This window comes from Lissotriton helveticus, chromosome 3_1 (assembly GCF_964261635.1).
Source record: "Lissotriton helveticus chromosome 3_1, aLisHel1.1, whole genome shotgun sequence".
Taxonomy (NCBI): Eukaryota; Metazoa; Chordata; class Amphibia; order Caudata; family Salamandridae; genus Lissotriton; species Lissotriton helveticus.
This window is the reverse complement of record NC_136061.1, coordinates 402426087-402453845: the sequence shown is the minus strand read 5'-3', so window position 1 is coordinate 402453845 and position 27759 is coordinate 402426087. Positions and strand designations below refer to the sequence as shown.

At 46.7% G+C, this 27759-nt stretch overlaps 1 protein-coding gene across 3 annotated transcripts in view; it reads right to left on the bottom strand.

Annotated features, from left to right (window-relative positions):
• MYO1C (myosin IC) overlaps window positions 1–27759 on the bottom strand; it is a 457043-nt gene that overhangs the window by 144596 nt on the left and 284688 nt on the right. For all 3 annotated transcript variants that reach the window (XM_078680174.1, XM_078680173.1, XM_078680172.1), the window contains exons 7-10: window positions 26159–26257; window positions 14736–14849; window positions 13223–13294; window positions 1218–1337 (exon numbers count right to left, since the gene is read on the bottom strand). In XM_078680174.1, the coding sequence (XP_078536300.1) occupies window positions 1218–1337; window positions 13223–13294; window positions 14736–14849; window positions 26159–26257 (405 nt within the window). The remainder of the gene's footprint in view (window positions 1–1217; window positions 1338–13222; window positions 13295–14735; window positions 14850–26158; window positions 26258–27759) is intronic.

Genomic DNA, 27759 nt, shown 5'->3' with positions numbered 1-27759 from the left:
CTCTAACTGAATCATGACGGACGACACGAACGCTAGAGTAAGATCTAGCAATAACTTTTAATTTTCGGTCCAAATAGTTTCAAAAGTCATAAAATAATTTTCAATCCCCTCTTCACTTAGGCTTCTGGAAAAGCCCTGAGCTGTCCTTTCTCTTCTACACCAGCACAATACTCACTCCAGCCCCTCAGTTGCTTTTTACTCCTCTAATACAACATTTGTTTCCTATTGGATCATTTACTACATTATTGTTTATTCCACAGCGTGACGTCCTTTAATTTATCCTACACTGTGATAGGCATTTGTTTACAAAAACCGAATCTGCAGCTAGTAGAAGTTAGAATTTAGACAACGTAAGTAACTGAATTTCCCTAGACCCCCCAGGTAGTGATGCTGGAAGCTATCAAACAAACTACATGTTCGAGGAACCCAAGGACCAGGGTGGGGCAGCGTCCACTGAGAGACAGGAGTAGGAGGAAATCTCCTCTCTCTTTTCTGGTAACCCAAGTGATTCCCAAGTGGTGGTCAATATTGTGTCTTTCAAGGACGTAATTACAAATACTATACTTCAGATTTCATAATGCCCATGAACTAAATCAAGTGCAAAATCTAATTGCAATCGCTTGATGGCTGCCTTTCTGCCTTGCTTAGTCGTCCATATTTTCCAATAGATATATCATAGCTTTGTCAGCAGTGCCAGCAAGTGCCCCCCCATCCTAAAGCAATACTAGAAGTGTGTGTTCATCCCCTTTCTTTTTTGGCCCAAGTACACCGGATAAAAGAAACTTTACAGTGTATGTAATGGTTTATGAAAGTACCCTTAAGAATACTTTATGTCCTTCTTCTTTGCCTCTGCAGGTTTCTCCAAATTTGTTAGCTGTGTGCTCCTTTTTCCTTTTGCGAGTCTAGAAACTAAAGAGCACCCAGGATTCCAGGATTCTGCTGTTGTTAATCCTTGGAAATCGCAGCTCACATGCTGTACTGCACTCTCACTAGAATGTGTTAGCTTGGCGAAGGAGCTTTGTTCTGCCAAAGACACCAGTAAAGCTTTAGTGGGAAGTGTTAAATATGAGGCGTTCCTGGGGTGTCACACTGTTATTCCAGTAGTGTCGTTTTTGGCATTAAGAATGTCGTTTTTTAAACCCTGGTTTAATATTCATTTTGAATAAATGCGAACTCTTAATCCCCAAATTGCAGTAATTCAGGACCAGTTCCCTTACCTTGTACGTCAGAGAGCTGTTGATCTTGTTAACCAACCACGAGAAGGTACGCCCATAGACAGCCTTGGATAGAGCATCACGGGCATAGGCTGCCTGCTCCAGATTTAGGGGGCTGTTCAACTGCAGGTGGGGAAGAAAGGCCAAGGAAGACAATATTAACCTTATGATTGCTGCACTCAGGCAGTCTACAGCAAAAGTCATTGTTCCAATCACAGGGCCTCGATTGAGGAAAGACCCCTACCCCTCCACACTCTCAAGCCTAATGGAATCACACAAACGCCAGACTCATCCATCTCTCAGACGTGAAACACCTGTCTTCCTGAATGCCAAGTGCAATCCCAGGGGACTGGCATTATCCAAAGATTGTCCTTAGTCTTACTCATGTTTGCATCCAGTCTTCCTATGGGAACTCTTCCAGAATGTTTGCCTCCCACAATGCCCCATAGCTTCCAGCTGTAAGCCTGCTGTGCCCAAGATGGGCGAGGCCCTAGCCTTCTTTGCCATGTCCCAACACATAGCTGTTCAGCAGTGAGCCAGTGCTGTGAGACAGTGTTGCTGGGCATCATCCCCTACCTGCCTCTAGATATAACAATAAGAGCCTGGGCAGAGGACTAGTAACAGCAGAGACCTTGTTATAACAGTAGCGTACAAAGGTCAGACAAAGCTCCAAACCACAGAGCATGCCGGGAATGTAATTAATCTGAGGCTCAGATTAAGAGCCTCAGACGTCTGCTCTCATAACAGTGACAAGGGCTAACAACATTCCAGAAGTTAACTCAAGTGATTAATAATCAAAACAAACCTTACAGCAATACCTATGTACTTGTGCTGTGTGCTATACCTCAAGATGGGAGGAACAGTGCTTCTTCTGTAGAGTAGCTCGTAATATCAACATGTCTAATCTGAAGGTAATATTGTTGGAGTTTTGTAGTTATTTTATGTTGAACAATGGCTATTTCCCACATGTGTGTAACAATGTGTTTGTTTCTTTATTTTAGTAATACATTTCAAACATTTATGCATGATGACCCACTGAACCCAAATTCACGTGGCTTACTAGTTGTATTGAGGGCAAGGTGCACGGATAAGGAAAATGTTACTATCCTGAAAGCATCTGTTCTTGCTGTGTACCTCTGAAGATTCACATGTTCTACATACTGCTGCCTTCCAGAATACAGGGAAAGAGACATTTTCTGTTGATAGCAAGTGAGGCTGTAGGAACACCAGCTCTGTGGAGACAAAAACCTTGTAAAGCAGTGGCTAGCGAATGGTTGTAATAAAGACCTTAAGACTGTCTGGGCAACCATAGTCTGTTTGCAAGTTACAATGCCCACAAAGTACAGCTTGATATACATGTGGAAAGAGCCAGTTGGCCACTTTGCCAATGCCATCTAGAAGCATGGTGCCTAGAAAGGCATGGTTGCTTCCTGGGCAGATCAGGTAGGACTCTCAGCTTTGTGATAGCAGGTCTGGATGCACTTGACTGCCCATCTTTCTAGGCCAAGGATGGCCTTTGTGGGTTTCGCAAAAGTGAAAAAGAGCTGATCAGACTAACCAAAGCGCCTGGTCCTGTTGATGTTTTACATGAGAGCTCTAGCAACCGAGTCAGACTGAGGAAAGAAGACTAGGATCTCTATAGTTTGGTTAAGGTGGAAGTAAGAGACTACCTTGGGAAGAAATTCAGGACTGGTTTCTGAGAACAATTCTATCAACTTGAAGGCAGAGTTCTTGTAAAGTATGTGCTTGCAATTCACTAATGTGTCTGAGGGAAGTAATGGCCACAAGGAAAGCTAATTTCGAGGAAAGTAACTAGAAAGGGCAATAGTGTAAAAGTTCAGAGGGTGGCCCCTATGAGGATTAACTAAGGTTCAAAAAAGGGGCAGGAGGTAATCAGGAAGGTATGACCCTTTTAAGGCCTCTATGAAAGCTTAAATGTAGATGAGGGGGAGTTTCCCTTTTTTGCACAAAAGGCAACAACAGCAGTTAAATGTAGGCATAAGGATGTATAGGGAAGGCCTCGGTTCTGCAGATGCAGCATATAGCAGATGATGTCCTGGATGTTAGGCGTGAAGGTATTTAGGTGCTTGAAAATGCAGTAGTGGATAAATCTTTTCCACTTTGTGGAATAACAGGCCCATGTAGTGGGCAATCAGACTTCCAGAAGAATGGTCATAAATCCTTGCTGAAGGTTTAAATTAGGCAAATAAATTCTGAGAACCCAGGTGTCAGAACTCTAGGTTGAGCGGCCTGGGGATAGCCTGTCTCATCTGGCCTTGGCTCTCTGTGAGAAGATACAACATGAGCGGTAACTTCTTGTGAGGGCTGATGGACATCTCCCGGAGGATAGGTGTACAAGGGTTGTCTGGCCCAGATAAAAGCCACCAGGATGAGTGTCAGGGATCTTTGCCTCCTCTGCCTCACTATGCACTGGAGGAGTGGGAGACTCTGAAAAGTATAGGAAATGATCCCTGACCAATTCATAGTTTGTGCCCATGTACTGTGGAAACATGGAGGCGATGTCTGGGCTTTTTGTGTTTTCAAGGGTTGCATGCAGGTCTATTTCTGGGGTACCCATTTGGTCAAGTATTGAAGTACCTTGAAAGGGCATGTGGACGGGGTTCCGTCTCATGGACCTTTTGATGCATCCTGCTAATCAGATCTGCAATGTTGTTGGCCATTTCCGCAAGGTGTTATGCTAGGAGTTGTGTGTCATAGTGGATTGTCCAATGACAAATCCCCATAGCTAATGAAATGGTGAGAATGGGTGCCACCCTGTTTCTGTAGTTGTGTTGTATTTCTTGAAGAGGACTACCTTCCCTCGATTGACCTGTAAGGCAGCTTTGAAGGCTAGTGGTATGGCTAGCAGTTCTAGGTAACTGATGTGGCGGCCCTTGTGATGAGGTGGCCATACTCCTGAACAGTCATGTCGCTGAAGTGCACCCCTCAGTCTGAGAGAGGCGTTGATAGTGATGGTCACTAGTTGAATGCGGTACGTGAAATGTCTGCTCCACAACAAATAGTTGCTGTTCCACCAATGCAGAGAGCACTCGATCTTACCAGTGACCTTCTGCCTATGACCACTGCCTTGGGGGTTGTGTATGGAGCCAGGTGTGAGCCAGAATGGGCTAGCCTCTCCCTGTAACTACATTCAACAGGGTCCCTTGGAAGGGTTGAGGCTGTAGATAGGACTTGCTGTCATTTATAGTGAATCCAAAGCTGTGGAGCAGTGAAAACGATGCCGGCGTGTTGGTAAGGCATTACAGCCTAATGCCGCTCTTGATCAGCTAATGGTTAGCATAGTGGAAGATGCGACTGTCTGCCTTTACAGGTGGGCCAACACCCGGCATTTCGTGAACACCCTTAAAGTCGTAATGACACCTAATGGAAGTACTTTGAATTGATTGCTATTGATGCCCACTTACCACAAAACGAATATACCAGCGAAGGGCAGGGTGGATGGGTATGTGAAAGTAGGCATCCTTGAGGATGAGCACTGTTAAGTATATGCCTTGTTTGATAAGAGGGATGGCTTTTTGTAGGGTAATCATATGGAAATGTTCTGACAAGGAGTAATTGTTGAGAGGCCTGAGATCTAAGAAAGATTTGAGGGAGCTGTAAAACTTGATGACCAATGTGGGTCGAAGGTGGCTGCGGCTCTGCAGAGGGTAGTGTTTTATGTCCATGCTCAGTGCCCGATTCCCGCAGGAGTGGTGCTCTACACTTCTACGTGGGACCTTTTGTGTGACCCTGGCTTGGTGGCACTAGTCTCAGAGCCGGGTGGTGTACTTAGGACCCTGGACATGGTCTTTGTACGAGGGCTGCTGGTTATTGGTGTTGGCTCAGCTTCTTCCTCCTTGTGGTAAGAGGTACCCAAATAAACAGTCTTCAGTCTAAGTGATGCCTGGGCTTACAATAATCCATAGGGGCCGAGCTCCTCACCACCTTTGGTACCGAATAGGTCCTTTTTACCAAAGCTGTCCAGGGTTTCGGAGAAGGTCTGTTGGTGCATTTTGTGATAAGCCCAGTGCCTTACAGTTTGGTACTTGGAAAGGGAGAAAAGGCGGGACTTGCATGAAGTGCTGTTGTTGCCTGGGAAGAGAGATAGGTAACAGACGTGATGATTCAACCACAGATATTTAGAGTTGCACTGGGAGGAATGTTAAAAGAATGTCCGTTCCATCACCCCCTTTAGGAGCCAAAGTCCAAAGAAGAACTTGCAGTCCCCGAAGAGTGTGGGGAGGCCTGAGCATCTGTCACAGCAAGTGTCTGTTGCGGCAGCGTGACAAAACGTTGTCCAAGCATAAGTAGGTTTTTCCTGATGTGTCAGTGTCAAATGTGTTTGTGTGGGGCCCAAAAACATGTTGCGAACAGGATGAACTCAGAGCTGTCTTGGTGTACGTCCTAACCTGATGGCGGAAAAAAGAATCTAACATGGAGTCGGTGACAATGCGCAATATTCGATAAGGAGTCACAAGACTAGACGTTAAGAGTATGCACAGCATTCGAATCTCTATCCACACATGCTACGAACATCATAGTTTTTAATATAGTGAACATTAATGTCTGGAAGTTTCTCCAATTAAAAAAACAATGTTTACATGCAAGAAACAACATCTAAAAGAAAGACAAAAAGGCAACATAAACCATACATGCTTCATGCAAAGCAGCAAAACGGTACTTCTTATATTCTGCAAACAACCAATTAGTTAGAGCTTTTACTGCATACACATACCTCTTCACCACAATAGCCACAGACATGCTTCTCTCCTAAACCTGACCTATACCCCCTGAGTGCATACACAGTTATGCTATCCTGAATGCATGCTCGCCTGACCTCTCTCAAGCCTCCTCCACCCCGTGGCAGGTTCCCCTCTCCTCCTCAAAACGTGTAAGCTGTACTTCACCATTTTAAGGCATGCTTGTTCATCTCGTTCATTTGAGGGAGTGCACATCTATGACTTCCACTTGGAGCATGAATGCACATTTCCTTTATTTATTTATTTATTTTGAAAGTTTTATATAGCGCGAACAAGATCTTTGCAGATAACAGAGCGCTTTACATAGGTAGGAGGTAGGGTGGGTACACGAGGAAGCATAGTTAGGAAGGTGGGTCAACAATGCAAGTAGTACAAATAAGAGGGAGCATGAACAATCGGGTAGGGTCGATAATACAAGTAAAACACATGTGCAAAGGGATCAAACAAGTAGTACAGATCGGCGCAGAGTCTTAAAGATCAAGAGTAGTAGTTCAAGTGTATTTAGCCATGAGGATAGCTTTAACTTCTTTCTTAAAAAGAAAAGTGGAGGGGATGAGCCTGGTTTCAGGAGGGAGTGAGTTCCAGATCCTAGGCGCCATTCCTGAGAAGGAGCGTTTGTAAGCTCTTTCCTTCCGGAATCTTCGAGGCTTCAGCAGAAGATTGTTTGCACTTCTGGTGGTTCTGGAGCCGCCGGAGATTGTCAGCTTCTGAGTGAGGTAGCCGGGTGAGTTCAGGTGTATAGCCTTGTGCGTCATGCAGGCAATTTTCAGATGTATTCTGGCTTCAAAAGGCAGCCAGTTCAGGGATTTGAAGTCAGGGGAAATATGTGAGTGCTTTTTAGATCCAGTGATGAGCCTCGCTGCCGCGTTTAGTGAGGCTCTTAGCGGTGCAGTTGTAGTTAGGGGGAGGCCGCAGAGGGCGATGCTGCCGTAGTCTATGCGCGGGATGATTAGTGCTTGTACTGCATTTCGGAAGTCTTTGGCTGGGAGGAAGGGTTTAAGTTTCCTCAAGGTATTTATTTGGAAGTTCGCTCCTTTAGTTGCCTTGCTGATATGCTGCTGCATGTTGAGATTGGTGTCAAGTGTTATGCCTAAAGATTTTGCTGAATCCACGATGGTCGGTTGGACATTGAGTGCAGTTAGGTATTTAAGCCAGGTTTGAGTGGTGGAAATTTTCGCGGGAGGTGAGATTAGAAGGAACTCAGTTTTCATAGCATTGAGCTTGAGGTGGTTATCAGCCAGCCAGGATTGGGTGTTTCTGATCGTTGAGTTCAGACGGATAATGTCTTTGGGGGATTGTAATTTGAGATATAGTTGAGTGTCATCAGCGTACATGTGAAAGTGCACATTGGATGCTTGTAGCAGGGTGGTGAGAGGTTCCATAACTAAGTTGAACAAAGTAGGGGATAGGCAGGATCCTTGAGGGACCCCTAACGATACAGGTACTGGAGAGGACATAAAGTTGTTGCTCTTGAATTTCTGAGACCTGTTGTGTAGAAAAGAGGTGAACCACTGAAGAACAGTCCCAGAAAGACCCATTCTCGTGCTTAAGAGCTCGAGTAAGTTCTCATGTTTCACAGTATCGAATGCTGAAGAGAGATCAAGAAGGATGAGGAGGCATGTATCATTTTGATCTAAGATTTGTAGGGCGTCGTCAATTATGTGAGTCATAGCAGTTTTGGTACTGTGCCCTGCTCTGAAGCCTGATTAATGAGGGTTGAGGAGATCAAACTGCTCTATGTGCTTTGTCAATTGTAGTTGAACGCATTTTTCCAAAAGTTTGGCGAGAGTGGGAATGTTGGTAATAGGACGGTAGTTGTTTAGATCAGTGGGGTCGGCAGTTGGTTTCTTTAGTAAAGGTGTAACTTGTCCAACTTTGAGGGAGTCAGGGATTGTTCCTTGTTGAAGTGAGCAATTAATAATTTTAGTCCAGAGTGGAAGGAGCAGAGGGGTGAAGTCTTTTACAACGTTAGCCGGAAGAGGGTCATTGAGGTGATTGGATGGTTTCAGGGTGCTGAGTAGTCTGTCAATTTCTTCTTCAGAGTAAGTGTCAAAGGATGACCATGCCGCATTGTTTTTTGGTTCATTGGGTGTAACGCAGTGGGGTTTGGGGTATAGGCTTGCGTCAATGAGGAGATCGCTCCTTATGTTGTCAGTTTTTTGGTTAAAGAAAGCAGAGAACTCTTCACAGGAAGGTGCATTGCCCATGGTGTCGACTGCTTGGGGTTGTTCCTTGGATTGTGATCGGATTAGCTCGAACAGTTTTTTAGGCCGGTTTTTTGCTTGGTCGAGCTGGAGTCTGAAGAAATCTGACTTTGAGCGTTTTATTTTCCTGAAGTACGCGTTTCTCTTTTTCTTCAGAGTTTTTAGGTGCAGAGCTGAGGGAACAGATCTCCAGGTGCGCTCTGCCATTCGCATGGACCTTCTGTCTTCATTGAGACTCCCGTTGTACCAAGGGTTGGAGATCTTGGGGGAGACTCTTTTCAGTTGCATCGGTGCAGCCTCGTTGATTATTGAGGTCACAGAGTTGAGATAGTGGTCAGTTAAGCACTGAACGTCAGTAACGCCGGTAGGGGGAAGTAGGAGATTGCAGCTGTCAGGGGGTAGAGAGTTTGGATCGAGTTTCTTTAAGTCTCTTTTCCAGGCTTTGGGCTTGGAGGTTTGGATCGGGATATGTTTAACTTTTTCCTTGATGAAGAATGTGACAATATGGTGATCAGAGCAGTCACATGGTTGGATTGAATCAAGTTGAGTAGTGCCTTCTTTGGAGATGATAAGGTCAAGGATAGAGCCTTTGTCATGGGTCGGGCTGTTGCAAATTTGGGTGAGGTCGGAAGCATTAAGGTAATTTTTGAGGCTATTGACCACTGCGTCACTACAATCATTCCAGTGAAGATTTTAATCGCTCAGGTAAATTTGTGTGTTTTGCTGTCCTGAGTTGATTGAGATTGTGTCCATGAGTTGTTGGGAGAAGGTGATGTTGTCCCCAGGAGGGTGGTAAATGATGTGTAGAGAACATACAGGTTTGTTTTCACTGATGACATCAAGGCAGATGTATTCACAGGAGGTAAGAGAAGGGGAGGTGACTTTATTAATTGAAAGGTTGCTCTTGTAAATGCATGCGATTCCACCGCCTGCCTTCTTGGAACTGTCAAGTCTAATGATGCAGTAGTTGGGGGGGGACTAGGATATCCATGATAGGAGTAGAAGATTCAGTTAACCATGTTTCAGTTAGGATGGCGAGGTCAAGGTTCAAAGAAATGATGAGATCAGCGACCTCCGAGGCGTGTCTTTGGGCCGATCTGCAGTTGAGGAGTGCGCATTTGAGTCTGGGGGTGCAGAGGGAGGAGGAGGGATCTAAAGTGAGGGGGATTTTTGTGAGGTTGTTGGGGACAGAACCTCTGTAGTTATGCGTGGGGTGTCTGAGAGGGTTGGAGAGAATCGTAGGAATAGGCAGGTGTGTGGTGGCTAAGAGGTTTCGTCTATCCGGGACATAAGTGCGGAGAAGGGTGTGTATGTCAGGGTCCGAGAGAGTCTTGATAGTGCGCCGAGGGCGGCTAGAGGTATTGTGAGAGGGGATAGAGGTCCAGTGTAGGGGGTGAGTAGGATGTGAGGGGGATATGTTGTTAGGTTGAGAAGTGGAGGTGGGGGGGGTGTCTGGGGTGTGTGAGAAGTAACTCTTTGAGGGTGTGGAGTTCTTCTCTCACTTGGAGGAGGGTTGACTTGATCATGTCTAGCGTGGGGTGGGGTACAGAGTTGGGGGTGGGCATAGATGGAGAGCAAGTGTCTTGGTTAGTGGAGTAGGAGGGGGGAGGAGGTGGGGGGGTTAGTGAGGTGGGTGGAGTTGGGGTTGGAGGTGTTAGTGAGTGTGTTGGTGTTCGGGTAGGTAGGGAGGTTGGGGGGGAGGGAGTGGAAGGGTTAGAGATGGTATTGTTGTTATTGGACGGGGAGTCAGTGAGGTGGGTGGAGTTGGGGTAGGAGGTGATAGTGAGTGTGTTGGTGTTCGGGTAGGTAGGGAGGTTGGGGGGAGGGAGTGGAAGGGTTAGAGATGGTATTGTTGTTATTGGACGGGGAGTCAGTGATAGGGGGTGAGCCTATTGCGGGACGTGTGGAGGCTGGGCGTTGCGGGGATGATGGTGTGGTAGAAGGGAGTGAGAGTGGGGGGGAGAGGCTGTGGGAGGAAAGAGGGCCAGGAGTGGTGGGAGTGCACAGAGTGGGGGGGGGGAGAGAGGTTAAGGGAGAGATGATGGCCAGGAGTGGAGGGAGTGCAAAGAGAGGGGGGGGGGGGGTTGAGGGAGAGATTAGGGCTAGGAGTGGAGGGAGTGCAAAGAGAGGAGAGGGAAATTGGTTGGGAGAGAGTCATGTTGTGTAGGGTGCAGTCAGGTGGGGTTTGTTGTTCTGAAATAATAGTGGGATGTGTGGGGTTCTGGTTAAGTGGGAGTGGGGTGGAGGGGGTGGCGGTGTTGATGGCGACGGGGAGATCCGCGTCTGGGATTGAGGAGTGTGGGGTGTATGAAGCCGGGGGGTGAAAAAGTAGAGTACCGGGGGGAGGGAAGAGGTGCGTGTTAATGGTAGGAGGTGCTGTGGGGTCGAGGATGTTGGTATTAGAGGCCTGATGGTGTGGGATCTGAGCGTTGGAAATGTATTCTTTGAAGGTGGGGAACAGGTTGTCAAATAGGTCAAGGTTTCTGTCTGTGGATTGAATTAGGATAGTACCGTTATTGTAGATAGTGATGGATGCTCTAGCTGGGTAGAGTTGGGATGGTGTGGTGGAAAGTGTTATGCCATGGGCAGTTTTCCTGGTGGTCGATATGGTGAGTAAGGTGAGGAATGCTTTTCTCCATTGTGCTCTGCGTATAGTGTAGAGAATGATATCAGTGCTCTTAGTACCATTGATGAGGGAGTAGTAGGTGTCTAAAAAGGGGGTTTCAGGGTGGGACTTTATGAATTTGTGCTTAAAACGTTTTGCGTTTTTTTTGGAGAGCTCTGGGGGGTAATTAATTTTATATGTGTGTTTGCCCGTGGGTTCCATGATGGACGTGGGGGAAGGTGTGTCCTCATGTAACGTAACTGGTGCTATGTAAAGCGCTCTGATAACTGATTCGGTTTGGTTCTAGTTCGCGCTATATAAAACTCTGCAAAAAAAAAAAAAGGGCAGGTGAGGGGTGTAGGGTAAGGGTAGGTGTAGGATAAGAGCTAAGGTGTGCGCAGGGGGGGTGTGAGAAGAGGTTAAGAAGTGTGTATGGAGGGGTAGAGAGTTTGACTAGCCTAAGATGGCCGCTTCGTTAGGCATGATGAGGAGATGGGGATTGACTAGTCTAAGATGGCAGAGAGTATAGTGTATAGTAGTCCTATCTTTGTTCTTATGCCCTGAGATCAGGGATGCAGACAAGTTTCGAGGAAGTCCTGTTTCTATCTTACTGGGAGGGTGGAGGTGAGTCCTATGTCTATTTTGGAAGGCCAAGGGGAGGCAGTGCTTATAGATTAGCTTTGTGGGGGTCTGGCAATTTGTTGTTGCAGGTTTATGACCCCAACCATTTTGAGTGGAAGATCTGTTTTCTAAGGACGACAGGGGAAATGGAGTCTAGTAGATACTACAACTTTATGGCCCCAGCCATTTTGGGCAGAGGATCACAACAGTACAGTCATGTAAAACAGCTTAAAAAGCGGTTAAAAATAAAAATGAGAAACTGAGCAGGGGGCACGATACCTTGCCATAGTCTTGGGGCCGTTTTTTTTACGAGATGGTTGATCAGCTGGCTTCACTGTGCCCTTTTTCACGTTGTCGGTGTGCAGATTCCTTTTTAGGTTCCATAGAAATAATATCTCCATTAATGACTGATAGTCAAAGGTGGTGCTATGCTATCAGCGTTGTTTTGATTCTTCGGTGCATTTCCTGGGGGCGGGGCTATGAGGCGGCTTCTCTCCATGTTTGCAGCGCGGTCCGCCCTCCTACGCCGCCGAAGCCGCAATCCAGCCGGTCCGCCGCCCAGCTCTCCCCAGAGTCACTGGAGCCCACCCGCTACTGATCAGGGGCTCCGCCACCCGCTACTCGTCAAGGGCTCCGCCGCAAAACAATGTCAAATCTCCCAATGGACACTCCGGTGAGGAGGGGAGAGGCCAGAGGTGCCTCCGCCGTGAGCCTCGTGATTCAGGGCTTGGCGCTCCCGTAGCCGGTGCCTCCACGTCGGCACTCTCCGTATGGGGGGGGGATGGCCTCGCCACTTCGCTCCGCTCTGCAGGCTTAGAGCGACCAGCAGCCCCGGCAGGCAGTCACGGTGAAGATCCGATGCCTTGCTGGCCGGATCCGATGCCTGAAGTGCCCGCTTGTGATCGGTGATCGCCGTAGACACGGCCGGCTCCAGCCCGTCGCTGAAGGTCCGATGAGACCGGTGATCGAAGCAGCCTCAGCAGGCAGACACGGCAGGCTCCAACCCACCGCCGTAGATCCGATGAAAGCGATGGCAGCGCTTCTCTGACGTCCACAGCCTCCCGGTCGAGCCCGGATTGCTGACCGTGACCAGCCTCCTCGGCGACCGCAGCAACCACAGCAGGCTCTCCCCCACCGTCCTGGGCTCCACAGATGATGAGGATGGCAGGCGAAAGTGGCAGGGGTCCCAGCCGCCGGTGCTACAGGTACGTGAGTTACAGCATTCAATCCAGTTACTTTCAGGTTACAATCCAGTTACTTGTGTTCCTCGCTAAGATGAGTGCTAACCGGGATAAATCCAGAAAGGGATCCCAAGCACTAGGAGCTCCGGAATAGAGCTCCTACCAGGCGGCCATCTTGGATAGGAATGGTGGGTTTGCTTTCGGAGATACATATGCACCTTCTCACCTCGGCCATGCGTGATCTCTTCTCTTTCTGTTGGAGTATGCACATTTTTTATTGTCCCTGCTGCGAACGCATGCTCTCATCCACTTTAGAAGTGCATGCCCATCTCTTCCTCCCACTGTGTATACCCTCTATTGTTACCCTTTCAGCACACAGGCCTCTTTCTCTTGGTATACACCTACTTTCCACCCCACTCTCCATCACATGAAAACTCATCTTCAGCCTGATTACATTTCACTACTAAACCATGCCGGTTCTGCTCATCCCACATGTGCAAGTTCCATTTTCCCTTTTGGATGTGCATGCACACCTCTTCCCCCTACATTAATACCCATTTTTGATCTTACTGTTTGAGTGAGCATACTCCGCTCTTATTCAGCCTATATCCCATGCCCCCGACCCCCGAACACTCACCTCTTCCCCTTTGGCAATAATCTTCTTGTGTGTCAGTGCATCTCGGAGAACAGATGCGTCCACATGAAGGAGCTGCAATTATGAACAGTCATGTTAATGGCATGTTACTTCATGCTCAGGCTAAAGGCAGTGCACTGTAATGACATAGATCTGTCACTTACACTCAAAACATGCAATAAGAGTCTAGAATGCAGACAATGAGCTCCTACCAGATTGCACCAGCTACCTACACTCATTGGACAGCATTCACGTGCTTGAATTCCAACCAAAATCCTGAGTAGGTGCATCTTACTACAGAGCTCAGAACCTCGCAACCCACCTCAAGCATCCCCTTAACAACCCATGTTCTCGTGAGCACAAAGTCATCAACTTGACCTCAGAAGATCAGGCTGAGCAGTGGCTAAATCTGTGGACTGCAGGCCTGCACCCTCCACTCTGCCCCCTTTCCTGCCTGGAAAGGAAGCGCTTGTTTGGACCTCTGAAAAAAGACCTTTCACTGAACTTGTTTGAACTGCAGGAAACCCACTCATGAATTCAGATGACCCCACCTGCCCTACTTCCTCCTCTGTGCAGAAAGAGCTAACATGAAGCTCTCTCAGTGAACACATTTTGAGACTTCTAATCAGACTTATCAGTGGGAGACTTTCCAAAGGAAGGGCTTACCCTGAGATAAGCCAAGAGAAGTTCTCAATCTGATACTGATAATGGGTTTTTACAGGATCTGGTACACCTACAGTTTGGAACAGAGTTTGGGTAAACTGTATTTTTTAACTTGCCAGTCTACGAAGACTAATGTTTTTCACACTCACATCGGACACCTTGTGCATCAGAGCAATATCACTGAACCCCTACTCCCCTTCTACCTGTAATCCACCAGTAGCTGGAGAAGGATGTAGCTCTAGCTCACTTTCCAAACTGATACCATGACCACTGTCAAATGCACCGTTTCTATAGGAGGGTCACTTTATTAGGGAGATCTTACAGCACAGTAGATGTCCCATGCATAACAGAGGTCTAGAAATGCTTTTTCTTTTTTAAAGTTTTTATTAGTTTAAATAACAAACTTGCTGACAGCAAATGACATTTGCATTCTCAGTTTGTACAATTGACAAGGTAGCACAATTATTGACATAAGGTACACATTATTGTACATTCCAACTTGTAAGACAGTAACGCAAGACAAGAAATATCACTTCCAAGCCGTTCATTTGATCCCACAGTAATGTGTGTAGTCTAGTCACTTGTCTAGAAATGCTTTTATCGTTAACTGCATCAATGAAATGTTATTGTATTGTATTGTCTATGAGGAAGGAGCCATACATCAATGCACAGGATAGGGCATCCCATCTATATAACAATTCCCCAATCATTGCAGCATTGTTTCTGGAGGGCTAGTAGTCTCCATGGTATAAATACAAAGTTTGAAGCCAAGGTGGTTCCTGGGGTGTATAAGACGTCCAGTCATTCCATCTGCACTATAGAAACAAGATTCAACTCCAGTGGTGATACTTACCCTGGCCAAGTACTTGATCTGGTTCTCTGTGGTCACCTGTGAGTTGCCCTGCTCATCAGTAACAAACTGAACATTCCCCAAATGCAGCACACTTGCCACAATGCTAAGCAGATCCTAGAATGAGAGACAAAAAGCTTAAAAATTCAATTTCTTGGAGAAAGAGAGGCCAGCACTCAATACCCAAACAATAACCCAAATGATAGGTTTTCCACAGAACAAAATAAGCCAGATAAAAATGCCTCCCCCATCAGTAATGTAACCCATAGTTAACACCAAAAATGCTTTTTCTACAGAAATATTTTGTACAGCACTAATTTCAAAAGACAAGCCTGTTCAACAACTACACAAAGAATATTCAAAAAGCCAATGAGACATTTCACAACCACAAATAGACGTACCCCAAATGCTAATGAAACTACATCTGAATCTGAGACCTCTGTTATAACCTGGAAATAGTTCTGGTCTATTAATTCCTAACATAGCTTGTCCATTCCTTTAATTTGTGATGTCACTTTAGAATTATTTTAGTGTTCTAGTTCTTTGGTGGAATGAATACCATTCAGAGTAGGGCAGTTTCCGGTAGGGAGGATCTTGAGGGACAGCTCTTGTTTAAGTCCATTCCTTGGCTGTAATAAACAATAGCTGCCATAGGAGCTGGGGGTCCCCAAACCATAGTTGGGAGAGTACTTAATTTGAGCCAGTGGTTGCAGGTGGGACACACCAGCATTTAATATTTTGGCATCTGCACTTTTGTTTCCTCAACAGATTTAGAAACACAACAAAAAAAGAGAAAACACAATGGGAGGGAAGGAGATGAAAGACCGAAAATCAGTGACATAGGGAGGTAGCAGAGATGAAAAAGTACCTGCAAGAGTGAAATGAAGGGCAGGATAGTATGGTGATGGAAGAAAAAGGCATGCATGAGAGGGCATCCAGACTATTCAGCATGGTATTTGATAATCACAACATTCTTCAGTACTGGCTGCAGGCATCTGATAAAAACCTTGGGCACCAGTACTTATTTTATAAACTAAGCACTGGTTGGGGAACATGCAAGATCATACGAATTGCACTGGGACTAGATGCATTACGTAACCATCAGGATGTTATGACACATTAGCCTGATTTCTATTTGAAAAGAACCAGGATCCACTACGGTTCTTATTAGCAAAACTATCAAGAAACCTCTATTTCTTGATTTCGTTTACAGCCCTAAGCAACCAGCTCTAGGTACCCTACCTTGAACACAGAAAGATGGGGACCAGCCCTAAGAACAGATGGAGGCTAATTATCTTGGATATCAGAAAGTAGTATTGCTTCATTACATACATGAAGAGATGGCACAACCCTATCGACCATTCACATGAATCAGAATTGGTAGAGTTTCTAGGGAAATCCATGAAACAAACTGTGGAACATACAATCATACATAATCTCACATTATATATGTTACATACGCCTGCATGCCACTACATTTTTTGTCTGTTACTGCAAAGCAGCAATGAATGTTCAAAGCAATGCACATGCCTACATTAAGAGAAAGTGTGCATTTATAAATATTCAATCATACCTGCTACGCAATAATACAGAAATTAAGCAATACAAAGATTGTTTTAACAAGCTATGCACCATAAAGCCATCATAATCAACTTTCCAACTAAGGGTCTCAGGGGGTTGTGATCATAGTTTGTTTTTATTAGTCCTCTGAAGCAGTTTTTTGATTAATATACAAGAATATGAAAAATGTTAGAGATCATCAAACAAAGAAGTGTGAAAACTAAATTTACAAAGGGGCAGATGTATCATTGTAGCAGATTGCAAGTCCTTAATAGCGATTTTTAGAGAATCGCTATTAAGGACTCGCAAAATGCTAGGTAGGTAGGAATCGCAATCATTTTTGCGATTCCTACACATGACTTATATGCGACTCGCAAATTGCGATTCACAAATAAGGAATGGCTTCCCAGTCATTCCTATGGGCAAAGAGGCCCATTGGAATGAATGGAAAGTGCGTACGCAATATGCGAGTACCCAATAGGTACTCGCAAATTGCGCAAGCAATTTCAAGGGTGCAAGGGTTCCTAAAGGACACCCTGTTGCACCCCTGAAATGTGCATGTGCGCACATGTGGTGCAAGGGCATGTATGTGTGCCCCATAGCACTCTGAAAAATTACAAAAAGTTAATTTTTCAAGTAAATCGCAAATTACCACCAACTTGTAGTTGGTGGTAATTTGTGATTCCTTAAGGGAATATCGCAAATAGCTTTTAGGGAATCGCAATTTGCAATTCCCCAAATGCATTTGCAATTTAGGTAATCGCAAATAATTGCGATTACCCATATTGCAATTTCTTCACGCTTGATACATTTGAAAACGCATTTTTGCGTTCGCAAATACGATTGAAAAATGCTTTGATACATCTGGCCCTTAGTGTCCAATCATGCATCATTCTACAAACCAGGGGTAATTCAGTTTTTTTTTTTTTATAACTCTTTTTATTAACACCGTTAAACATAATGGTCATCACATGCCGGAAATCATTACTTATTTCAGTGGCACATATTCGGGATCGCACACAGATGTCACAACTTTTGATGTTATACATTACTAGATGGACACATTTCACTTCAGTATAAGGCGTTAATGGTACGTCAAGGGATGGGATCGGGGGGTCCACAAAGATTGCCACGGTACACATTCCATTTTGTCCGTATTGCTATCCATTTCTGGGGGCAGTTGGTGGTGTTACTGCCCCCCATAGGCGTGCAATGCGATTCGCTATAGTATGGCCTAGCGTCGCCCTTATTCTGCCCTTTGCCGTCAGGTCTGTGGGCTCCCAGATGTTTAAGAGACACCTTTTGGCTTCAAGCCGCATTTCTACCCCCAAAACTGTACTCATGCATGCATGTACCTGCTTTCAGTAGGCTTGTATCAAAGAGCACTCCCAAAGTACATGCATAAATGTCCCTTCGAGACCACATTTCCCCTCTTCCCTCCTGCCCATCAACACCATTTGGTTACCAGAGAGGTATACTCGGTGCAGTATCTTAAGTTGAATCAGCCTCAGTTTCGCTGATATTGCCACTTTCTTGGGGGACGAAAGCGCCTCCTCAATATTCCTTGTCATCTATCTCCATACCGTCCCTCTCCCACTTTTCCTTTAGTTTGACTAGGGGGTCAGGGGTGTGATGTAAGAGTTTTTTGTGTGAGAGAAATGGCCTTTTCTGGCAGATAACCATCGAGCAGCCTGTCCTCTAGTGGGAGGACTCCGGAAGGGACGTGCCTGTTGGGATGTTTTCCTGAAGTAAGTGCCTAACCTGCACATACCTAAAGTACTCCGTGTGTGCTCGTTCGTTCGTCAGCTGTAGTGAGGCAAACACCACCATGCTACTAGGTCCCCAGAGGTCTTTTATACGGGAGATCTCTATCAGGTCCCATTTATCGAACCCTTTAGTCCGACCCAGTGTGCCCAGCCATTCAGAAACCCAAAGTGGGGTAGCCAGCGTACGTTTATCAGCCCATCCCAGGTTGCGGCCAGAGTTGGACCGAGTGTCTTTTGGGTCCTGTAAGGGGGTATTTGTTGGGTTTAGAATAAATCGTCGCCACAAATTTCCCTCCCGGGAGAAGCCATCTATCCATCCCGTAGCCGGGGTCGCCACCACCACAGTATGTACCTTGGTTGATGGCCGAGAGGTGTGCTGCCCAGTAGTATTTCCTGATGTCTGTAAGTGTTATCCCCCCATCGTACCAGCCAAGTGTCAATTTATGGAGTGAGATACGCGGTGTTCCGTCCCATAGTAGATCCCTCTGGGTGGCTTCTATTTCTTTAAAATACCTCTGTGGGACTAGGTCCGCGTAGTTCTGGAGAGTGTATAGGAAACATGGCAGTGTCATCATCTTAAAAAGAGCCGCTCGTCCCAACAGGGACAACGGAAGCCTCTTCCAGGTGGCAGTGTCGTGTTTAAACCTCTACAGAGGCGGTAGGAGATTCCTCTCATAGTGGGCTGTCGGATCAGTGGTGATGAAGATACCGAGATATGTGAACCCCTCTGTGACGGTTCGGGCAGTAGCGTGGAATAGAGATGGGGAAGGGGGCGGGGGGGGCATGCAAATCATGGAGCAACGATTTTCCCCAGTTAATGCTGTAGCCGGAGTTTCTCCCGAAACTGGTGAATATGTCCAAGGCTACCCTCAGCGACTTATAAGGGGAAGCTAGATTCAAGAGGATATCGTCTGCATAAAGCGAGATCCGATCCTCCCACCTCTCGGCCCATTTGAGTCCCCGTTTGGAGGAATCCTGTCTTATCCAAGCCGCAAGCGGCCGGAGGGAGAGGGCAAAGAGCACAGGAGAGAGGGGGCAGCCCTATTGCGTCCCCCTTTCCAGGTTTAACACCTCGGATATTTTGTTGTTGACGACTACTTGGGCCAGCGGTTCCGTATAGAGGAGCCGTACCCACCCAATAAAATTAGGGCCGAAGCCCAACTTTTTGAGGTCCGCCATCAGATATGTCCATTCAAGTGTGTTGAATGCCATTGTGGCATCCAACGAGACCACCACTGCATCTTCCTGGATCATGTGGCTGCGTCCCAACACACCATGGAGTCGTCTTAGATTAAGTGCAGTGTTGCGGTGTGGCATGAAGCTCGATTGGTCTGGGTGGATTAATTTGGTTATTATCGGTTTGAGCCTGTTTGTGAGAAGTTTTGCAAGGATTTTGGGTTCGGCGTTTAACAGTGAGATTGGCCTATAAGAGGCACATACAGCTTTGTTTTTTCCCCCCTGTTTTGGGATGGCCACCAATGTGGCGATGTGTTGCTCTCTCTGCAGTATTCTCAAAGCTTTACTATCCTCAAACATACGCTTAAAGTAAGGGGCCAGGCCGTCGGGCTTGAGCTTGTACAGCTCAATCGGTAGACCGTTTAGTGCTAGGGCTTTCCCGGGCCGGAGGTCCCTAATCGCTGTGGCCTGCTCCTCTTCAGCGAGTGCAGCCTCCAGAGCCTCTCGGTCTGGATCTGAGAGGGTAGGTAGGTGGATGTCGGCTAAGAGCGTGGAGGTGTCTTCCTCCGGGAGCTCCGACCCCCGTTGATACACTTGTTTAAAGTGTGCGGCGATCTCACGGACTATATTCAGAGGTTCCGTTAAGAGGATGCCCGAACTGTCTTTGAGCGCTGCCACTACTCTCTGTGATTTCTCTTTTTTGTCCAGCCAAGCAAGCATTTTGCCCGCGTTGTCCCCTGGGTCATATAGCCGCCCGTTCCTGTCTCTCGCAAGGGTTTTAGCGGCTTCAGTCGCCAATGACTTCTATTCGGCCGCCTTTAGCTGCATTTGGTGAAGAGCCACCAGATCGCCATCTGCTTGCGCAGCTTTCTCGACACTAAGAGGGTTGCGCTTGATAGTGAGCAGTTGCTTTTCTCTGTCCTTGCGCTGCCCGGCTATGGCGGTGAGGGCGTTACCCCTAAGCACTGTTTTAAAAGCCTCCCAAAGAATAGTAGGGGACTCTACCGTCCCTTCGTTTTCCTGAAAGTACTGGCCTATTGTGCGGGTTATCTCAGTTTTGGTCTCTGGATTATGAAGAAACCAGGGATTTATAGGCCCAATACAGCCTACCTTTTTTTCCCCTACAGAGAGATGGGTCTATATGGGGGAATAGTCGGATATGCCCCGTGCCAGGTGTTTGATCTCTTGAATGATAGAGTCGTGTTGCAAAAGGCATAAGGACGTAGTCTATTCTGGAGAGGGTGTGGTGTGAGCCAGAAGAAAATGTGTATTGTTGGAGGTCCGGGTGACGTATTCGCCAGAGGTCTACTAAGCCGAACGCTTCAAGGAGGTTAGAGAGCCACATGTGCCCTGTGGTGATATCTCGGGGTGGGTGCCTGTCAAGCCTACCCGATTCTACTGCGTTAAAGTACCCACACGTTAGGGAAGGGAAAGGAGAAGCTTGCCCAGATCTTGGTATATAAACCAGGTGGAATATAAACCGTCAACATGTTGAGTGTGCGCCCCTCCCATTTGCCCGAGAGTACCGCAAAGCGTCCCAGTGGATCAATCCAGGTATGTTCAATGACGAGCTGGAAGGTACGTCGTAACAGAATGCCCACACCCCGGGACCCCTTTGTGAAGCCGGCATGTGTCGCCAAATTGTAGCCCCATCTGTTAAGTGCATGACAGTTGTTCCCAATAAGGTGCGTTTCTTGCAGTAAGACAACATCTGGGAGATGACGTTTGACGAATTGGAGAACACCACCCCTCTTAACCCTGTCCCCTAGCCAGTTGACGTTCCAACTAAGGATTTTTAAACTTTTATCCCACCTCGTAGTCATGGCTGAAAGCTACTCTTTTGCACAATCCGTACATCCTGTAACACTGTTCAATCACAATATTGCGTTTCTTGCATGACCAACTTGGAAACCCCTCAAACATTACAAACAGTTTGTCCCCACCCCACCCTGCTACCCAGGTTTAGAACGACCCACATCCCCAACTAGCAGAGCGCCTATCGCCCCAAAAAGAACACCTCTCCCCCCGTCCCCGGTCAACAGTTAGGTGGGGAAATGCGCTAGTACCAACTCCAGCCCCTAGAGCCCCGTCCCTGTACCTTAAATAATTTGTCAGGTTTGTGCACCCAGAATTTGCCAGAAGTCTTGTTGTACTGCATACCCTACCCTGCCCTCTGCCTGATATCCTTACTTTTGCCTAAGCACTGTTTTAAAAGCCTCCCAAAGAATGGTAGGGGACTCTACCGCCCCTTCGTTTTCCTGAAAGTACTGGCCTATTGTGCGGGTTATCTCAGTTTTGGTCTCTGGATTACGGAGAAACCAGGGATTTATAGGCCCAATACAGCCTACCTTTTTTTCCCCTACAGAGAGATGGGTCTATATGGGGGAATAGTCGGATATGCCCCGTGCCAGGTGTTTGATCTCCTGAATGATAGAGTCGTGTTGCAAAGGCATAAGGACGTAGTCTATTCTGGAGAGGGTGTGGTGTGAGCCAGAAGAAAATGTGTATTGTTGGAGGTCCGGGTGACTTATTCGCCAGAGGTCTACTAAGCCGAACGCTTCAAGGAGGTTAGAGAGCCACATGTGCCCTGTGGTGATATCTCGGGGTGGGTGCCTGTCAAGCCTACCCGATTCTACTGCGTTAAAGTACCCACCCGTTAGGGAAGGGAAAGGAGAAGCTTGCCCAGATCTTGGTATATAAACCAGGTGGAATATAAACCGTCAACATGTTGAGTGTGCGCCCCTCCCATTTGCCCGAGAGTACCGCAAAGCGTCCCAGTGGATCAATCCAGGTATGTTCAATGACGAGCTGGAAGGTACGTCGTAACAGAATGCCCACACCCCGGGACCCCTTTGTGAAGCCGGCATGTGTCGCCAAATTGTAGCCCCATCTGTTAAGTGCATGACAGTTGTTCCCAATAAGGTGCGTTTCTTGCAGTAAGACAAAATCTGGGAGATGACGTTTGACGAATTGGAGAACACCACCCCTATTAACCCTGTCCCCTAGCCAGTTGACGTTCCAACTAAGGATTTTTAAACTTTTATCCCACCTCGTAGTCATGGCTGAAAGCTACTCTTTTGCACAATCCGTACATCCTGTAACACTGTTCAATCACAATATTGCGTTTCTTGCACGACCAACGTGGAAACCCCTCAAACATTACAAACAGTTTGTCCCCACCCCACCCTGCTACCCTGCCACGTAGGTTTAGAACGACCCACATCCCCAACTAGCAGAGCGCCTATCGCCCCAAAAAGAACACCTCTCCCCCCCGCCCCCGGTCAACAGTTAGGTGGGGAAATGCGCTAGTACCAACTCCAGCCCCTAGAGCCCCGTACCTTAAATAATTTGTCAGGTTTGTGCACCCAGAATTTGCCAGAAGTCTTGTTGCACTGCATACCCTACCCTGCCCTCTGCCTGATATCCTTACTTTTGCCTACAGGACGGCTGGGCCAGTCCGCCAGTTCAGTTCGAGCAGTCAAAGTAGAGTATTGTCTCTGACCTGCAGTATACCTTAATGATTGGCTATGGGCGTGGGGAGCACCACCTTCGCCTGGTTGGCACCGTGCTGGGAGTCCCCTACCCTGAGTATCGTAAGAAATGTTTATTTGTTACATTGCTGGTTGTCTAGATCCGTCCATGCTGAGCACCACAGTCTGTGTGGGCCACCTAGTTTCTCTGTGTGCCCCTTGAGCCATGGCTGCTTGACCATGATCGCCAGGAGCCCTGACTCCGCCTGTCGATGTCTGATCTCCCATCTGATGACGCCGGTGAATTGGCACGAGTGTCTCTCCAGTCGTCGCCTGTCGCAGTTGCCGACGCCTCTGTGTTGTCTCTGTCCAGCCAGTCTTGCGCCTCCAATGGCGTAATGAAGAGGGATTTGCTGTCGGCCAAGATTTTAAGCTTCGCGGGCAAGAACATCATATACTTAATTCCTCTTTGTCGTAGTGTCGCTTTCACCCGTCAAAGGAGCGCCGGTCACGTTGCACTTTAAGTGTGAAGTCTGGGAAGAATCGGACAGTTGCGTTTTCATAGTGCAAGTCTCCCTGTTGTCTGGCAGCCTGCAAGATGGTGTCCCGGTCCCTGTAGTTTTTTTGCTTTTATGGTCCTGGGGGGCGCTTGTGGTTTGGCGACCGGTGTGTCCTCTCAATTGTGAACATGGTCGAGAGCCGTTTTGGTTTCAGATGGTTAAGGATCAAGTCTTCAAGGAAGAGGTCCATATTAAGCCCTTCGGAACCTTCTGGAACTCGTACCACCTTGATGTTGTTTTGGCGAGCCCTCTCTTCTTGGTCCTCGAGCTTCAGGGCCACTTGACGGTGCTGTTGGACCAGTTCACTGACTCTTCTCAAGCTTTTTGGCAGATGCTTGGAGTTCCTGGATGTCAGTCTCGTTGGTTCTAACTTTGTCTGATGTTTTGTTAAGGTCGGCTCGTAGGAGGTTAATTTTGATGGAAACCTTGTCAAGTTTCGTCTCAAGAGTGGACCCTAGCCCTTGAATAGCCGCCATTATGGATGCTAAAGACGGCTCAGTGGCTACAGATTGGTCCCCTGCAGTTCCTTCGTCTTGTGGGGCTGACATAGGGACCGCATATTTGTCCAGTTTATTCGTTTGGATTGTTGCACTACCTTTGGGCTTACTTTCCGCAATCGCGATCTTCTGGTCCACTGCACTCGAGGGTACCGGATCTCTTGTTAAGGCTTGAGGCGGCACCGCCTGTGGGCCGACACCTGCCTCTCAATAATAGTGCTCCAGTAAGATCCAAATAACGGTCATCAGACCATCTCGTGCCGCTCCTCAACGTCCGTCGTTCCTCGGGCTCCAAGGGGTTCCTTCAACGCCCACCAGCTTATGTGCCAGTCGCTCCCACTGAGTGTGCGTGCCGTTGCTCTCCTGCCTCCAAGTTCGCACTGCCGTTCACAGCCGCCGAGCAGGTCCACTCTCCGCAACACTGGGGGCTACTTCGACCCCCGAGTTGGCCTCAGTTGTAGGCGGCAATGGTCCCGGCTGAGCCTACTCTCATCAAGGGCAGCAAAGAAGGCAAAGTCCCGGACGTTAGGCCACCTCGACGTCTAGGGCGCGGTCCCTGCACCTGTTCCTCATTGCTCCCAGCCTCGCACCTACTTCCTCCTCTGGTCTGGCCCCCGCAGGGTCGAATGGGAATCTTGTCGCCCCCAGCTCCCACAGTACTTCAGTTTTTAATTGAAACAGAGTGATACGATTTTAAAACAAAGGGGAAAAAAGTTTAGTTGGTACATTGAAAAGAGGTTGTTTTTAATGACAAACCGATTTGTTTAAAGTGCTACTATTAACGATCTGATGATTGTTGCAATGAATTACAACTTCAGCTATATATGAACCTCTGCTGCAAACTGCTACATGCTAATCTAGCCAACACTTTTTCCATGCTCTTTATAAACCAGACAGCTGAGCCAGAGGTGAAAGGATCTCCTTTTGGCTTCTGTGATTCCCTTTCACTGGATGCCTTTTCTTTGGAACACGTCACAGAAGGACACCGTTGGCTTCACCCTCAGCCTGTTGCTGTTCTCGCTTGATTTAACATGTCCCATTCATCAGTTATTGGTGAGGCCCAGGTACCATAGCCCCTTGACAGTGGAGGCCTGCGGCACCTGATACCAATAGATGATGCACTTAATTTACTATTGGCTATGATGCTGCACTCGATTTATTATTGGCTACGAGGATGGGCTACAAAACTATGCATTCAAAGCACAACCAAACACAATGATCAAGAAAATCCTTGTTGAAATCCCAGAGACCTTCAATATATCAAAAAGTGGAATTGCCGCTCAATTACAAAATAATTACCCTAGACAGCATAAGGTTTCCTCCAACCTCAACTTTGCTTCTGTACAAAAAGACTTTCTCCACATTCCAGAGGCCTACTCCAAACCATGTGCATTACCTTCCTTGAGGCCTTCATCACACCACAGAGTGGTTCTCACTAAAGAGACGTCCCCTAAATTAATAAGCAAACTCAAAGTTAACATTCCTTCAAAGCCACAAATCACTTCCTACATTCATACTAAACACATGCTCTCAAAACCACAAACAAACTTCTCCAAAATCAGACACTGCCATGATCTAACAAAAGGGCTTCCACCAAACCATCGCCAAGGCTTCCATAAACCCTAATGGCCGTCACTCCAAAGCCACAAGAATCCTTACCTCAAACACACTACAGATGTCCTTCAAGCCCACAATAGGCATTCTCCTAAACACACAGATTTTCAAACCAACTAACCAGCACAAGCCCATCCATCAAGCCAACACAATGTATTTCACCAATCCCACAAGAGGCCGTAGCCCAAGTGAATAACCCCCAAAACTACAATAACTACAAGTATACTTTTCCCAAGCCCACCAAAATATTTCAGTGAACAAAGCAAGACCTTTCACTAAAGAAACAACCCCATGACCTAGCCCTACACAGGATTACAGCTCAATTCTCAAATGACCTTAAAACAAACCAGCCCAGGATCTTCCAGACTAAAGACCTTTCACTGAAATGCAAGAAGTCTTCCCCTCAATATGCCTTTTCTACTGCCATCTTTGATCTAGAAAAAAAATATTTCAATCAACTAGAACAGGGTCTTTCCTGAAGCCCACACAAGATTTGCTCTAAATCCACAGATGCCCTCCAAAATCATAATAGGCTTTCCCCACAAATCTAAACAAAGCCTCTTATCACACCACCCAAATGCCTATCACTAAACCTTTGAAATGCAATCCATCTAATTCAGAAGAGGCCTTCCTTCAAACCTGCAAGAGGACTTCCTGCAAACCTGAAACAGAAATTCCCTCAAGTTCATAGGAGGTATTACCCCAAATATATAACAAGCTGAAGATAGGTCTTCTATTAAATGAATTAAATAATGGTGTTCAGACAGACATGAAGCTCCATACCTCTACGTCATCATCACTGAAGCCAATGACAGACAGTGCTTTTCGAACAACTTTCCAATCGTTCTTGTCATTGATGGAGCTGACCTTCGCACATTGACCCTGTAAGAAAATCAAGAGAGAGAGGGGGGAAATATTTAGATAGTCTGAAAGATCTGATCTCTTTTCGGAACTTTTAAAAGGAGGAACCGAGAACCTGAAAATATAAATGAGACCTCACTTCTTGATACTGTCCTAAGGTCCTAATATTACCTCTAGAAAGCTCCGATACTTGCTTTTCTATATACTAACCCCATGTTACTCCCTCTCAATACTAACCTCGTGCCTTAAAAGCTTTCCCTGGGTCTCTTTCCAAATACGGTGTCACCCTCTGTGTAATCTTCCACACCACTATAGGTTCTCTCTCCAAAGTATAGGAACCAGTTCTCAATTTCACACATTTTTTGTACATCTCTATCCTCAATACACTGTTAAACAGTTTGCCTTCCTTCCCTGTAATTTCTCCTTTGCAACATTGTCCCCAGGTTTCCCCAAAGAGTGCGTGTGGGCTCTCTCCCTCTATATATTAATCCAGTTATTTCCCAATACTGTGCTCAGTTTTCACTTGAGATCACATATGCTGCCCCAATTCTTCATCTCTCCACGTTATGCTCTACCTTCTCTCACCATATACTGTGTCCAGCTCGCTGATACATTTGGTACACATATTTCTTCAACATTTATTTATTTATTTGTAGAGCACAACTCTCATCCCAGAGGATATCACGGCGCTATGTAGCGAGAAGTTGTGGATGGGCTGCCAGTCTAATCACATGATCTGTTGGGGGTTTGGTCTTAGGAAATAAGTGAGTTAAGTTTTTTCCTGAAAGCTAAATAGTCAGTCGTGAGGTGTAAGTGTTGGGGGAGTTCGTTCCATTTTTTGGCTGCAGATAGGAGAATGAGCATCCACCTGCTCTTACTTTCTTTATATGCTTTGTCCTGGCCAGCGCTTGATGGAGTGAACGTAGGCTCCTTGTGGGGACGTACAATTCAATTCTATTCTGTAGAATTATAGGGCCACTTTGGTGCAGAGCTTTGTGTGTGTAACTGAGTAGTTTGAACACTGCTCTTTGTCGCATGGGTAGCCAGTGTAGGTATTTCATGTACTTAGATGCTGAGCTCAGTCTGCCTTCACCACACACCAGTTTATCTGCAACATTTTGAAGCACCTGCAGGCGTGTAAAAGGGTAATCAGCCATGCCAACAAAGAGGGCATTTACATAGTTTAGCTTACTTATGAGTAAGGCCTGTGGGACAGTTCTTCTGCAGTCCAATGGGATCCAGGGAAAGAGTCTCCTAAGTAATTTCAGGGTTGCAAAACTCCTTCACCAGAAGGCCCGCACATGGTCCTTCATGGAAAGGAAGTCGTCAATGAGGATGCCTAGGTTTTTTGCACATCGCTTAGGAGCTGGAGCATCTCCCAGGGTTTGTGGCCACCAGGTAGCATCCCAGAATAAGTTTGCTCCTCCGAAGAGCAGGATTTCAGATTTCCCTGAATTTAGCTTCAGGCAATGGTTTGACATCCATTGTGCCATTTCTAAAAGACAGGTGTTCAGCTTTGCTTT